Source organism: Misgurnus anguillicaudatus, chromosome 6 (genome assembly GCF_027580225.2).
Source record: "Misgurnus anguillicaudatus chromosome 6, ASM2758022v2, whole genome shotgun sequence".
Taxonomy (NCBI): domain Eukaryota; kingdom Metazoa; phylum Chordata; class Actinopteri; order Cypriniformes; family Cobitidae; genus Misgurnus; species Misgurnus anguillicaudatus.
Genome location: NC_073342.2, coordinates 5,480,769 through 5,494,278, shown reverse-complemented (window position 1 = coordinate 5,494,278; position 13,510 = coordinate 5,480,769). Strand labels below are relative to the sequence as shown.

Below are 13,510 nucleotides of genomic sequence, written 5' to 3'. Positions count from 1 at the left end.
AAAATAAAACAAGAAGGGGTGGGCGTTGACATTTGGAGGGAAGTTCAGTGATTGGTTTAAACTTTCTTCAGACTCTAACCAATCGGCGAGTGCCAAGCATGCCTAAATACTGAGAACAGCAACACCTTGCTATTACACTTGCTGTAAATATCTTCGAGGAAACAACGACTCTCTAAATCGAAAATGAGCGGCAGAGGCAAAACCGGTGGTAAAACCAGAGCGAAGGCTAAGACTCGTTCATCCAGAGCCGGGCTTCAGTTTCCCGTCGGTCGTGTTCACAGACTTCTTCGCAAGGGTAACTATGCAGAGCGCGTTGGTGCTGGAGCTCCAGTTTATCTTGCCGCTGTGCTCGAGTATCTTACTGCTGAGATTCTAGAGTTGGCCGGAAACGCCGCTCGTGACAACAAGAAGACTCGCATCATTCCCCGCCATTTACAGCTGGCAGTGCGTAACGACGAGGAGTTGAACAAACTCTTGGGTCGCGTGACCATCGCTCAGGGCGGTGTGTTGCCCAACATCCAGGCTGTGTTGCTGCCAAAGAAGACCGAGAAGCCCGCTAAAGCAAAGTAAACTATCCAATTCTCCAAAACTAAACCAAAGGCTCTTTTAAGAGCCACCCACTTGACTTACAAAGAAGTGAATTTTCGTTTTGATTTTTGGTACGTTATGACTTTAGCCAATAGCCAATATAAATCCAAAGCAAAAAAGTTTGAGGCTTGTTTCTTTTCCATTATTGATTTCACATTAAATGTTGCTGCTTGTCATTATATTAAATGACAAGCAGCAACCGTGTTTGAACGTTCTTTAAATATAACTAATTATATGTAAGAACTTCTAGCTTTGTTTTATTTTTCCAACAATGTAGCCAGTGGTGGCACACAACAATTGTGTAGTGGCGCCTGGCTCTTATTTTTTGTCCTCATTTGATAAAAACAGCCCTGTTTAAGCCACGTTAAACGGTGACTAATGTCTCATGAGTGGCGCTTAAATGCGAAATAAGATGAATATTTACGTGCGCTCCGCCACGGGTCACCGACTATTTCAATATTTTCCACAAAACCATATTCTTACTGGGTGTTTTTAGGGAATTTTTGATTTTTTTTAAGTGGGTATATGCCGTATACAGTCTCCGTATATCCTGCACTACAAAAGTGCACATAACATACAAATGTTTAACGTATACTTACTATTTTATTCAATGGCCTACTGTTGACTGGTCTGGGTGCTGTCATACTGGTGGTGTCTTTTTTTACTGTCTAATGCATATTTATTTAACTTGTTGTTTCCTTTAATCTCTACAGAACAGTAATGTATTTGTTTAATGTTTGGATATTTTAATGCATATTTTTGACACATGAAAAAAGGGCTTTAGAGCGCTCCTTTGATTTGAAGTTAAACAAGACAAAGGATTTCGAGCGGGAAACACAAACCGCCGCTCGTTTGAAAACAAGAAACGCGCACAGCCATTGGCTAGCTTTCTACTTTGACGTCACGCATTAGCCAACCATATGCCAGTACACTGTCGCCACCCTCTGAGCTCATGAGCGACTTGTCTTTAAAAACGACCTGTGGAAAACATTTGAGTATTTCGCTTCGCAGAGAAGAACGTTTTGACTGCAGTTATGGCAAGAACAAAGCAGACCGCTCGTAAATCCACCGGAGGCAAAGCGCCCAGGAAGCAGCTCGCTACTAAAGCTGCCCGTAAGAGCGCCCCAGCCACTGGCGGTGTGAAGAAGCCTCATCGTTACAGGCCCGGTACCGTAGCGCTGAGAGAAATCCGCCGCTATCAGAAATCCACTGAGTTGTTGATCCGTAAGCTGCCTTTCCAGCGTCTAGTGAGAGAAATCGCCCAAGATTTCAAGACTGATCTGCGCTTCCAGAGCTCCGCCGTCATGGCCCTGCAGGAGTCCAGTGAAGCTTATTTGGTCGGCCTGTTTGAGGACACCAACCTGTGTGCCATCCACGCCAAGAGGGTCACCATTATGCCTAAAGACATCCAACTGGCTCGCCGCATTCGGGGAGAGCGTGCTTAAACTCAGTGCTTTACCATAAACCCTAAAGGCTCTTTTAAGAGCCACCACAATTCCACTGAATGAGAAATTTCCGATTTTTATTTAATCACATACATTTTAATGTGTATATGCAATTATGTTATTTATTAGATCTATGATTTCTTATGATTAACTTTTAAAGTAACGTGGGGTGGTCAACAGTTTTAAATAATATTTTTTTTTATTCGTGAATGTGGCAATGGGTTTCTTTTTCAACAAGGGAATGCAAGTTAGTTTGAACGTCATGATCATTATGACAGAAGCACAGCAGACCATTTTAAACTAAGCACTTGAAAAAAATGACTGTAACCCCATAAATGTCTATTTAATGTTGCATGAGCAAAATGACAGAACATGTGTTTAATAACAAATAAGCACCATGCTTATTAAAAGTATGCACCCCACTAATTTAATTAAAAAATCAATCAACAAGCACAGCTGTATGTCATCTTTATCCTTTTCTAAAATAAACAATATTAAAGTTGTTTAAAAGATGTCTGTTTAGATTAAAATTCAGTTGTAAAAAATGTAGGTAGTTCTGGACTTTTACTGTGATACGTCACAAGGCACCGCCTTCATTTATGTGTTTCCACTAGGTCCTGTAGGCAGCTGTAAAGTCATGTCTCGCTGCCACACTATACTCACTCTGTTTTAAACACTAAAATCATGTCAGGAAGAGGAAAAGGCGGTAAAGGACTCGGCAAAGGAGGCGCGAAGCGTCATCGCAAGGTTTTGCGTGATAACATCCAGGGAATCACCAAACCCGCCATCCGTCGTCTCGCTCGTCGTGGTGGTGTCAAGCGTATCTCCGGTCTGATCTATGAGGAGACCCGCGGTGTGCTGAAGGTGTTTTTGGAGAACGTTATTCGTGACGCCGTCACCTACACTGAACACGCCAAGAGAAAGACCGTCACCGCCATGGATGTCGTCTATGCTCTGAAGCGACAGGGTCGCACTCTGTATGGTTTCGGAGGTTAAGCTTCAGTTTTTCGCAAATCAAACGGCTCTTTTAAGAGCCACCCACATTTTCACATTAAGAGACGAAATCTATGCAATTGTATTGTGTAAATGTTTTTTTTAATGTATCGTACAAGTCCATAACATGATAGATCAACAAGATACACATTATACGATTCGTTTTTTTCCAGAAAAAAAAAACATGAAAGCACTGCACCATAATCGTAAGTTCCAAGTATATTAAAATGGTTGTGTTTGTGTACTAGCCAAATAGAAAGTTTTTTTTTCGCTTACTTGAGGTGCAACAAACGCCATCTTTTTACCGACTGATCTCAAAAGATGTGAGATCTTGATCGTGTTCGTTTAATGAACGATTTTTTTTTTTACAAATAAAGTACAGAAGGCTGCTGCTTTTATTTAAATAAAAACGATTAAATTTCACAGAAATTTTATTTTAAAAAGAGCGGGAAAGTAAAACCACACTACAATACACAAGTGTATAAATTTCAAACATTATGCTATGGGTAGGGCTACCGTTTTAGCCACTTTGATTGGCTGTCTTACGTGTTTACTACTCCAATGAAATCCATTCATGGTGTTTGTCCAATCAGCACCGTTTGCCTGTTGCCCTTAGCAAATTAGCATAGACAGAGAATAAATACTTCTTCACCAGAGCAGCTCTATACTCACTTTGTCGTTCTGTCTTGTGTGATCATGCCTGAGCCAGCGAAGTCTGCACCCAAGAAGGGGTCCAAGAAGGCCGTTACTAAAACCGCAGGAAAGGGCGGTAAGAAGCGCAGGAGGTCCAGGAAGGAGAGTTATGCTATCTACGTCTACAAGGTCCTAAAGCAGGTTCATCCTGACACCGGGATTTCCTCTAAGGCCATGGGCATCATGAACTCTTTCGTCAATGATATTTTCGAGCGTATCGCCGGTGAGTCCTCTCGTCTCGCTCACTACAACAAGCGCTCCACCATCACATCGAGAGAGATCCAGACCGCCGTGCGTCTGCTGCTGCCCGGTGAACTCGCCAAACACGCCGTGTCTGAGGGAACAAAGGCCGTCACCAAGTACACCAGCTCCAAATAAAATTTCCAGCTTTTCAACACCCAAAGGCTCTTTTAAGAGCCATCCGCTTTATCAACGAGAGAGCATCCAGTTTTGTTTTAAGAATTAGGTGTTATTGCTTTTGTTCAAATTTTCAACATTAACCCTGTAAGACCCAAATATAGAAAAAAACTTTTTTATATTGTTACGTTTTTTTTACCTTTTACATGTTGTTGTGAGAGTCCTCTAATGCAAACATCAATTGGTTTTACATTTTTGACGTTTTGGTAAGTTTTTATGGAATTGTTGTTATATTACAAGATTAGGCTGATAGGGTAGCAAAATTGCTGTGATTTCACTCACTGTCTGAACAAATGTTAATAACATAAGAGTTAATTAGCAGGGTGTACTGCTCATGTAGCTCCAAAGCAGTAGCCTATATATCAATATACATAATCACACAATACATAATAAACAGACAAAACTATGTTTTTATGAAAAATCTTTTTATTATAAAAATATGCTCATATTGTATTTACAAAACCAGATAAACTGAAAGAAAACCAACCCATTCAAGAACACAGACCTTGCCCCATGACAGATATTACTGTCTGAAAAAGGATTTTATCAGTCTCAATACTGATATTTCTGTTATTGGCATTCATATACCACTGGAGTACCTCAGAAGGTTTGTGTCAAGGCATGATCACGGCTCTGATGAGTACAGTTTCCAAAAGAGGAGTTTTCACAAGCAACAAAATGGAATTACTATCATTGAACATGTCTGAAAACACAGCTAAACACACTGAATGATGTTTTATTAACAAGGTTCGGGAGGAGCATGTTCAGATAATTAAACACAGGTGAAAGCATTCTCAGATAATCAACACAGGTGGAAGCACTCAGCAATCAACCTAAGAGGGTACAAATAGACTCAGCAGTCTTACCTCATTATGTTGTCAGTTCGCAGCATCCCCCCACCACCCCTTCTCCACACATTTTAGTCCTAAAACACACTTACATGGGGGGGAGTACTCTGGGTTCGGGCCGAACTCCGAGCTCGGAGCCCTCCCTCCGGACAGCACGCCAAATACGCATTAAACTTTACCCTCCAAATTATATGTAAGTGTGAACTCGTGAAATACCAGTTCCCTGTCGAGAACGTTCTCTCGACATTGCGTCAGTTAGCTGACGCTATGGGATTGATCCTTCAATCACGATTACCCTGAAGCCTTATTGCACAACGCCAGTGCAGTTGAAACTCGCGCTGGCCAATGACGCTCAAGACGGCAAAGGAGGCGTGGCCTTCTTACTATAATAGCAGCCGTCTTGAGCGAATATCTTCAGTATTTTCTCCTTCACGAGCAAGTTTTACCCTGCAACGAAGATATCTGTTGAGTACGCGGATAAGACGGACGTCCCTCTTAGCGATCCAGATGTCGCGAATGTGCTCTCGGTGCGGAGGTCCTATCGACCCGCCCGATTCGCACAAAGTGTGTATTGTATGTCTGGGGCTTCTCCACGCAGAGACGGCGGTGGGTGGGTCTGAGTGCCCTCAGTGTGATGAGCTTCCAATGAGGGTGCTCAGGACTCGGCTCAACATCGCTCTCGAAAGCTCCTCGCTGCAGCCTCCCACTGCTGCCAAGGTGCCGCTGGTGGGGGCTCAGCCACCGACGGAGACCGAGCGCGTGCCGGAGCGCCGCGCTTCCCCTCCCCGTCGCTCTCCGGTTCAGTTCGTCGCCGAGAGCCTGCGTCCTGAACCCGGAGCTGCCGAGTCTGTCTCCTTTGGGGTCCCCGCAGAGGAGGATGAGATGTCGCTGACGGCGTCTGACGGAGATTGGGACCAATCTCCGCCTGCCGCGTCGGAGGCTGACGCCCACCCCCCATCCTTTCACGAAGAGCTGGTGCGCATTCTCTCTAAGGCCGTGCAGGATCTAGAGATCGAGTGGAGTTCCCCACAAGAACCCCAAAGGAGCAAACTCGATTCTTGGTACTTTGACTCGGGCCGCCGCGCCGCCGCTCCGAGGAAAAGTGCTCCTTTCCTCCCAGACCTGCACGATGAGGTCACCAAAGCGTGGGCGACCCCCCAGGGTGTCCGCGCTCGCGCCGGCGGGTCTGAGCTATTTTCTAAAGTAGACGGGGCGGAAGCCCGTGGATACCTGCACATCCCCCCCGTCGAGGAAGCCGTGGCGGCCCATCTCTGCCCGTCGTCCTCCTCCTTGGGTGGTGAGGCTTCACTACCCTCTAAGGCATGCCGCACGACGGCGCACCTGGCTGATAAAGCCTACGCCGCGTCAGGAGAGGCTCTGTCTTCGCTGCACACCATGGCAGTCCTCCAGATTTTCCAGGCGAGGGCTCTAAAGGCGCTGGACGAGGGCAGCACGGACCTGAATACCTTCAGGGATCTGAGGGCGGCAACGGATTTCGCGCTGAAAGCCACCAAAAAGTCGGCGCAAGCCATCGGACGCAGCATGGGCTTCATGGTGGTGATGCAGCGCCAGCTGTGGTTAAATCTCACGGATCTCAAGGAAGCCGACAGGAAGACGCTGCTTAACGCTCCCGTTTCCCCATCTGGCTTGTTCGGTGACGCCGTGGGCACCATCACGGAGCGATTCTCGGAGGCGGTGAAGAGCTCTAACGCCATGAGTCACTTTCTTCCTCGCCGCCCTATGTCTCATGCGCCGGCGGGACCGCCGCCGCCGAGATACCGCTCCGAGTCTGCCCCACGCCGGCCAGCAGCGCAACCCCCCGCGGCAACGCCCCCGACGATGAGACCTGAACCGGTGGTGCGTCACAAGAGCCCCTGGCACGAATCCACCAGGAAGCGTCGCAAGAAACCGGGTCCAGGGGGACCGCAGTCCGGGGCAAAGCTGCGTTCCTGACGTGAGTGGTGTGAGAGAGAGAACGCCGAGCGGCGAGCCCGCCGCCAAGAGAACAAAAGTCTCGTCGAGCGTCCCCCTGGCTGTTGCGGGCGACGCAGAGACTGCTTCTTTAAATGTTTTTGTGTTAAATGCAATAAAAAATGTTACTTTTTCACAAAAAGAGCGTTTTCCTCCTCATCTGGTTTCGGTTTCGGGTCGCTCGCCCCAGGGCAGCTCCCACCCTCATATAAACACGCACAGCGCACCCTCCCCGCTTTCGAACCCCCGCGACGCGCGGGTCGCAGAGAAAGCGGGGACGGGAAGGGTTAATGCATGGTCTCAACGAGCCGCACAAAAGCCCGTTGTCTATCGCGGTGTCAGCCGCCCCCCGGCCGTCCTCTCTTGTGCCCGTAACACAAACGTTGCACAGAGCGGAGAGGTCTCCATTAGTCCCGCTGGGTCCCTCGCCCCCGAGCAGCGATCCGACGAGCAACGCGCAGCCCCAGAGAACCGAGCTACTCGTCACGCACGAGACGCTCGGCGGCACCGAGCGGTCCGATCATTCTGTCATTCAACCGCTATCACTGCACTTAGATGCATGGCGTGCCATTCCCAACATATCTGAACATTATGCTGAACATTATTCAGAAAGGATACTCTCTACAGTTTCGACGCAGACCTCCCCATTTCAACGGCGTGATAGCGTCAACGGTCCGGGCTCAAGACGAGTCGATATTGTATCAGGAAAACTGCAATCTCCTCGCCAAACGAGCAATAGAGTCAGTTCCGATGCAAGAGAGAGAGAGCGGTTTTTACAGCCGGTACTTTGTCGTCCCGAAAAAAGACGGCGGTCTCAGACCGATCGTGGATTTGAGACTAATCAACAAAGCATTACACATTCAGATCGCCCCGCACCACAGGCGCTTTCTGAGATTTGCATTCAAGGATGCTGCATACCAGTTCACGGTCCTCCCGTTCGGTCTAGCGCTCGCCCCGCGCACATTCACGAAATGTATAGACACGGCGCTGTCCCCGCTGAGAGCGAGCGGCATTCGCATCCTGAATTATCTGGACGATTGTCTGATCTTAGCACAATCAAGAGAGGTGCTCATCATCCACAGAGACTCAGTACATTCGCATTTAGACAGCCTCGGTCTACGTGTGAATTTGCAGAAGAGCGCTCTATCTCCAACGCAGGAGATCGCGTTTCTAGGCGTACGTCTCGACTCGGTCTCAATGAAGGCTTTATTATCAGAGGAGCGCAAACGAGATCTGACGACTGCTCTGAATGTATTCAGCCACGGATGCACTGTGTCACTGAAACGATTTCAGAGACTTTTAGGCTTGATGGCGGCAGCCTCCCCGGTTTGCCCACTCGGTCTGCTGTATGTGTGCCCGTTACAGCTATGGTTACGATCCAGAGTGCCCAACAGGGCGTGGATATCGGGACGAGCGAGCATTACAGTTACGAACGGATGTATGCGAGCGCTGAGACCCTGGTTAGATCCCAACCTGTTCAGCGGGGGTGCTCCACTCGGGCTGGTTACGAGACGGAAAGTAGTCACGACGGACGCGTCGTTAACGGGCTGGGGAGCCCTGTGCGATGGCATCCCGGCTTCGGGCTCCTGGTCGGAGACGGAGCGGTTATGGCATATAAACCGTCTAGAGCTCAAAGCCGTCCTTTTAGCACTGCAGAGCTTTGCGACGCTGATCGGGGGCCATCACGTTCTCGTCCGGACGGACAACACTACGGTGGTTTCATACATAAATCGCCAGGGAGGAGTGCGCTCCAGGCCGCTGTTCAGACAGGCAGAAACGATACTGTTGTGGGCGGATCGTCATCTCCTTTCAATAAAAGCGACGCATGTACCGGGCAGCATGAACTGCGGAGCGGATATGCTGTCGAGGAACGGCATTCCCCAAGGGGAATGGAGATTGAACCCCCTATCTATCGAGCTGATCTGGAGTCAGTTCGGGAAAGCAGAAGTGGATCTGTTTGCGTCCGAGGAAAACACACACTGCCCGCTGTTCTTCTCGTTGACGAGTTCTCCTCTGGGCGGAGAAGCGCTGTCGTTGCCGTGGCCGAGAGCCAGCAAATATGCGTTTCCCCCCATAAAACTGCTGCCGTCAGTTTTACACAAGATCAGGGAGGAAAGAGCATCAGTGACACTAATCGCCCCGTACTGGCCGAACCAGCCGTGGTTTCCCGACCTGTTGGAACTGTCAACGGCTCCCCCGTGGCCGATCCCGTTGAGACGAGACCTGCTCTCTCAGGCGAACGGATCAATCTGGCACCCCAGCCCCGAGAAGTGGAAACTTCACGCGTGGAAGGTGTGTGGGAACCGCTAACAGACGCGGCGCTGCCGCAGAGTGTGCTCGATACGCTGATGCAATCGCGTGCCCCCGCTACAAGACGGTTATATGCCCTTAAGTGGTCGGTATTCACGGCGTGGTGTAAAGAAAAAGAGTTTGACCCGGTGAACTGCTCCGTGTCAGCTATTCTATCCTTTTTACAGCACAGAATGGATACGGGAAGCATGCCCTCCACCCTTAAAGTATATGTTGCTGCCATCGCAGCTTTTCATGCTGAGATTGGGGGGCGCTCGGTGGGCAAACACGAGCTCATAGCGAAGTTTTTACAGGGTGCACGGCGCCTCAGACCTTCTCGCCCACCCACCGTACCGTCTTGGGACCTGGCCTTGGTCCTGAAAGCACTAACTCTTCCTCCGTTTGAGCCTATTCTAACGGTAGGTTTGAAGGAGCTCTCTCTAAAAACTGTGCTTCTGCTGGCTTTGGCTTCAGCTAAGCGCATAGGAGATCTGCATGCACTCTCTGTGAACGCTGAATGCTTACAATTTGGACCAGGGAACTGTAATGTCACGTTAAAACCCAAAGCGGGTTATGTGCCTAAATCGCTATCCACGCCATTTAGAGCGCAGGTTATTTCTATCCCCGCCTTCTCCTCGGATGACGCGGCGACTACTAACGCGATCGTACAGAGTGAGCTTTGCCCGGTAAGAGCGCTAAAAGCTTATATTGATCGCTCGGCGCCGTTCCGGACAGCGGAACAGCTGTTTGTTTGTTTTGGAGGCAGCGCCAAAGGACGCCCAGTTTCCAAGCAAAGACTGTCGCACTGGGTGGTTGATGCTATTTCACTGGCATACTCTAGCCAAGGAGTGCGTTGCCCTTTGGATATTAAAGCCCATTCTACGAGGGCTATTGCATCGTCATGGGCTTGGTATAAAGGCGCATCTATTCAGGATTTATGCTTGGCAGCTGGCTGGTCGTCTCAGAACACATTTGCTAGGTTTTACAATCTGGATGTCTCCTCATTGGCTTCCCGAGTGCTCTCGGTAAACACGCCCTCTACCTCCAGTGTCTGACATACCTGATGGTTTCTATCAGGTCGTGTGTGAGGGGCGGCGCTACGCCGACGCCGACTTGAGAATACCTTAGCGCCGGACGCTGCTCGCCCGCTGAGTATTCGATTTATTTACTACGAGAATTCCACCATGTATTGGTTTTTGTGGATTATCACTTGCATTTCCGACGCCGGGAATCACCCGCTCCCTGGATGCTGAGTCATATGAATACTGCATGTGGATTATATTTTACAACTTCAACGCCGGATCTCGTCCGCCCGTTGGGCAAGTCAACATATGGCTGCAAGAGTGCTGTGTTCACTGCCGCCAGTCCAATGATCTAAACTCTTCTACAACTTGTGCGCCGGACGCCGTCCGCTCGCTAGGTATGTTGTTTAATTCTTTAGCGTTTACTTCTTACCCGCTTAATGTGGTGTTACGCTAGCACGCTACTGGCTCTGTTATGGTTTTTGGCTGGTGCTTAGTACGATATGCCGCTATCGGCTGGTCATTTGAGATTGTTGCATGCTGTTTGCTTCGTTATGCTTGGCCTATCTTGCCGTATGCACGGCGCGGTTCTATACAATCTCCCATAGCGTCAGCTAACTGACGCAATGTCGAGAGAACGTTCTCGACAGGGAACGTCTCGGTTACTATCGTAACCTCGGTTCCCTGAGAGAACGTGAACGAGACATTGCGTTAGCTGCCGTGCTCACGGCTTCGTAGGCTGTACGCTCGTTCAGTCGTTTTTACTGAAGATATTCGCTCAAGACGGCTGCTATTATAGTAAGAAGGCCACGCCTCCTTTGCCGTCTTGAGCGTCATTGGCCAGCGCGAGTTTCAACTGCACTGGCGTTGTGCAATAAGGCTTCAGGGTAATCGTGATTGAAGGATCAATCCCATAGCGTCAGCTAACTGACGCAATGTCTCGTTCACGTTCTCTCAGGGAACCGAGGTTACGATAGTAACCGAGACGTTTTGTTGCCATCATGTCAACATATCATATGGGCAGACATAAAGTTTTTAATTTCTCTTTTATAGTTAAGAGGCATCACCACATTCCTCCTCATCAGTTATTTCAGAGTTCCATCTCAAAGTCACTTTTTCAAATTTGTATGATATAAATGACTTCATATGCATTGTAGATAAGACAGTCCTGGCTAGTAGCATTCTGAAATAAAAAACACACTGATTATTTCCATGCTTATTAATCTTGATGCAAATCAATTCCAATCACACTTATACATTTCAAAGGATTCAACCATTCCACAGAATTCACACAATACTATCTGGCAAGCTTGTTGTTGTTGTATTTATAATGCTAATATCACTATACCCCTCACCCCACATTCCAGAACATTATCACCTGGCCCGTATGCAGCAAATAGATATTTGAACAAACAAAGCCCAGACAAGAAAACGGGACCAGCAAATAATATTTTATAAACAATAAGATACAGATGGTTTCAGATATTGCGACATAAATACTTTTAAATTCTCAAATAAATAATTTATTTCCTATAAACTTATTTAATACTCTTAAAACTTTGATTAAAACCTTAAAATAGACATTTAACATCAATATTATATTTTGTTGCCAAAAAAAATGATTAAAATATAAAAATATTTTAGGCATTTTACTTATGTGATTGTTGATTTATTTAGTCCAGTAAAAAAGGTTATGTTCTTCAAGGCAGGTTTTGTAAGTTCACGGCCAGGAAAACAAACCTATTTACAAAGTCTACCATTCAAAATCATTGCAAGGTTAAACATTAGGACTTTTTAGTTGTGTATATGTGGATTTAAAGAGAAAAAAAACCATGTACAGGTATACTTTATTAGTTTTAAAACTGATGTTGTAATATTACAACCGAGGGTTTTACAGGGTTACAGTTTTTTTCCAATTGCTAACACACAATTTTGCAAACTAGTCTGGTTTTATCAAAAAACTTCACACAGTTTACAAAACCACACACCCAAACAGCAAAATACCACATATATCCTGCAAAATGAAGCACTCAAACCGAAACTACATATAACATTATCAAAATCAAACTTTGACACAAATTGGAACACACTTCATTCATATTACCAACTACACACAGTTGGGCATAATGAAAAGTGCACTTTTCTTTAGTTTGCTTTGCCATAATACTAAAATATGTATTAGATTGTTCATATGCACAAAAATATTTGAAGATACACACACATGCTGTTGATTTTTTTTATTTTTCACCAAACAAGTCATAACGCCTCGTCCACATCACAGGCAATATATTCCCTTGCCAGACATTGAGGGAAGAAGCACCTTGAGCGCCTTATCCATCCCTAAATTGCACCAACATCAATCTCATCACATGTCTCTTCCATAGTCTGCAAAAGAGGCATGCACACAAAGGGCTGCTGGTCATATACCTTTCATATAACTCTTCTATGGGGTTCAAAAATGGCAAGTATGGTGGGAGGTATTGCACGATAAATGTTTGGTAGTCAGCAAACCAGTTTTGGACTGGGGCTGCACGATGAAAGCTCACGTTGTGCCATACTACAACATACCGGTTTCTTTGGTCTACATCATTCATACACTCTGATGGTATGAGAATGTTGTGGAGTCTTTCTAGAAATGGCAGAATATGGGCTGTGTTGTATGGTCCAATGTTGGCATGATGGTGGAGGACACCATCCATATTAGAGATGGCAGCACACATTGTGATGTTCCCACCACGTTAGCCAGGAACATCTATAATGGCTCTGTGGCCAATGACGTACCTGTGGTCTTTTCTAGTGCTTACATCCTGATTGAAGTGTTAACAATTAACCATTCAGGTGTTTGGGCAGGTGGCACATATATTGGCCATTTAGCTCGTGTAGTGTCATTTTGAATGGTGGTGTTTTGAAAAGGCAAACATGTGACTTTATGTCAGATTGTTGTGTCTTGTGCAGAGAACCGTGTTCAGTGCATTTAAAAAGTGCCATTGTGAATTGCAAAATGTGTGTAAAGCAGGAAATGTGTTTAGGCTTTTGGAGACTTGAGAAGAGGTGTTGCTCTCTGTGTGTCAGTTTAAATAGTTGTGCTGTTCATGTCATTTTAGTGTGTTAGCAATTGGAAAAAAACTGTAAGTAAAGCAACAAGTGTTTGCACATGTGAGGTGTTAGTGTGTGGCATTTTGATTGTTTGTGTTTATAAAAGGAAATCAAGAAACTTCCTGTCAGATTTCAGTGTGTAGCTTAG

The 13,510-nt window shown here is 46.7% G+C and overlaps 4 protein-coding genes across 4 annotated transcripts; all 4 read left to right on the top strand.

Moving 5' to 3' along the window:
* Positions 1-40: 40 nt before the first annotated feature.
* On the top strand, positions 41-618 carry LOC129433308 (histone H2A-like). Its single transcript, XM_055191906.2, has one exon. It carries the CDS (start codon positions 184-186, stop codon positions 568-570), a length of 387 nt encoding a protein of 128 aa, XP_055047881.2. The 5' UTR covers positions 41-183; the 3' UTR covers positions 571-618.
* Positions 619-1,229: 611 nt separating this feature from the next.
* On the top strand, positions 1,230-2,080 carry LOC129433302 (histone H3). The gene has a single exon (XM_055191899.2). It carries the CDS (start codon positions 1,623-1,625, stop codon positions 2,031-2,033), a length of 411 nt encoding a protein of 136 aa, XP_055047874.1. The 5' UTR covers positions 1,230-1,622; the 3' UTR covers positions 2,034-2,080.
* Positions 2,081-2,672: 592 nt separating this feature from the next.
* Positions 2,673-3,109, top strand: LOC129433349 (histone H4). Its single transcript, XM_055191945.2, has one exon. It carries the CDS (start codon positions 2,718-2,720, stop codon positions 3,027-3,029), a length of 312 nt encoding a protein of 103 aa, XP_055047920.1. The 5' UTR covers positions 2,673-2,717; the 3' UTR covers positions 3,030-3,109.
* A 368-nt stretch (positions 3,110-3,477) lies between these two features.
* LOC129433336 (histone H2B) lies at positions 3,478-4,172 on the top strand. Its single transcript, XM_055191937.2, has one exon. It carries the CDS (start codon positions 3,723-3,725, stop codon positions 4,095-4,097), a length of 375 nt encoding a protein of 124 aa, XP_055047912.2. The 5' UTR covers positions 3,478-3,722; the 3' UTR covers positions 4,098-4,172.
* The last annotated feature ends 9,338 nt before the right edge of the window (positions 4,173-13,510 follow it).

Excerpts from the sequence above, each read along its gene's own strand:
- LOC129433349 (XM_055191945.2), top strand. The coding sequence starts at position 2,718 with ATGTCAGGAAGAGGAAAAGGCGGTAAAGGACTCGGCAAAGGAGGCGCG.
- LOC129433308 (XM_055191906.2), top strand. The coding sequence starts at position 184 with ATGAGCGGCAGAGGCAAAACCGGTGGTAAAACCAGAGCGAAGGCTAAG.
- LOC129433302 (XM_055191899.2), top strand. The coding sequence starts at position 1,623 with ATGGCAAGAACAAAGCAGACCGCTCGTAAATCCACCGGAGGCAAAGCG.
- LOC129433336 (XM_055191937.2), top strand. The coding sequence starts at position 3,723 with ATGCCTGAGCCAGCGAAGTCTGCACCCAAGAAGGGGTCCAAGAAGGCC.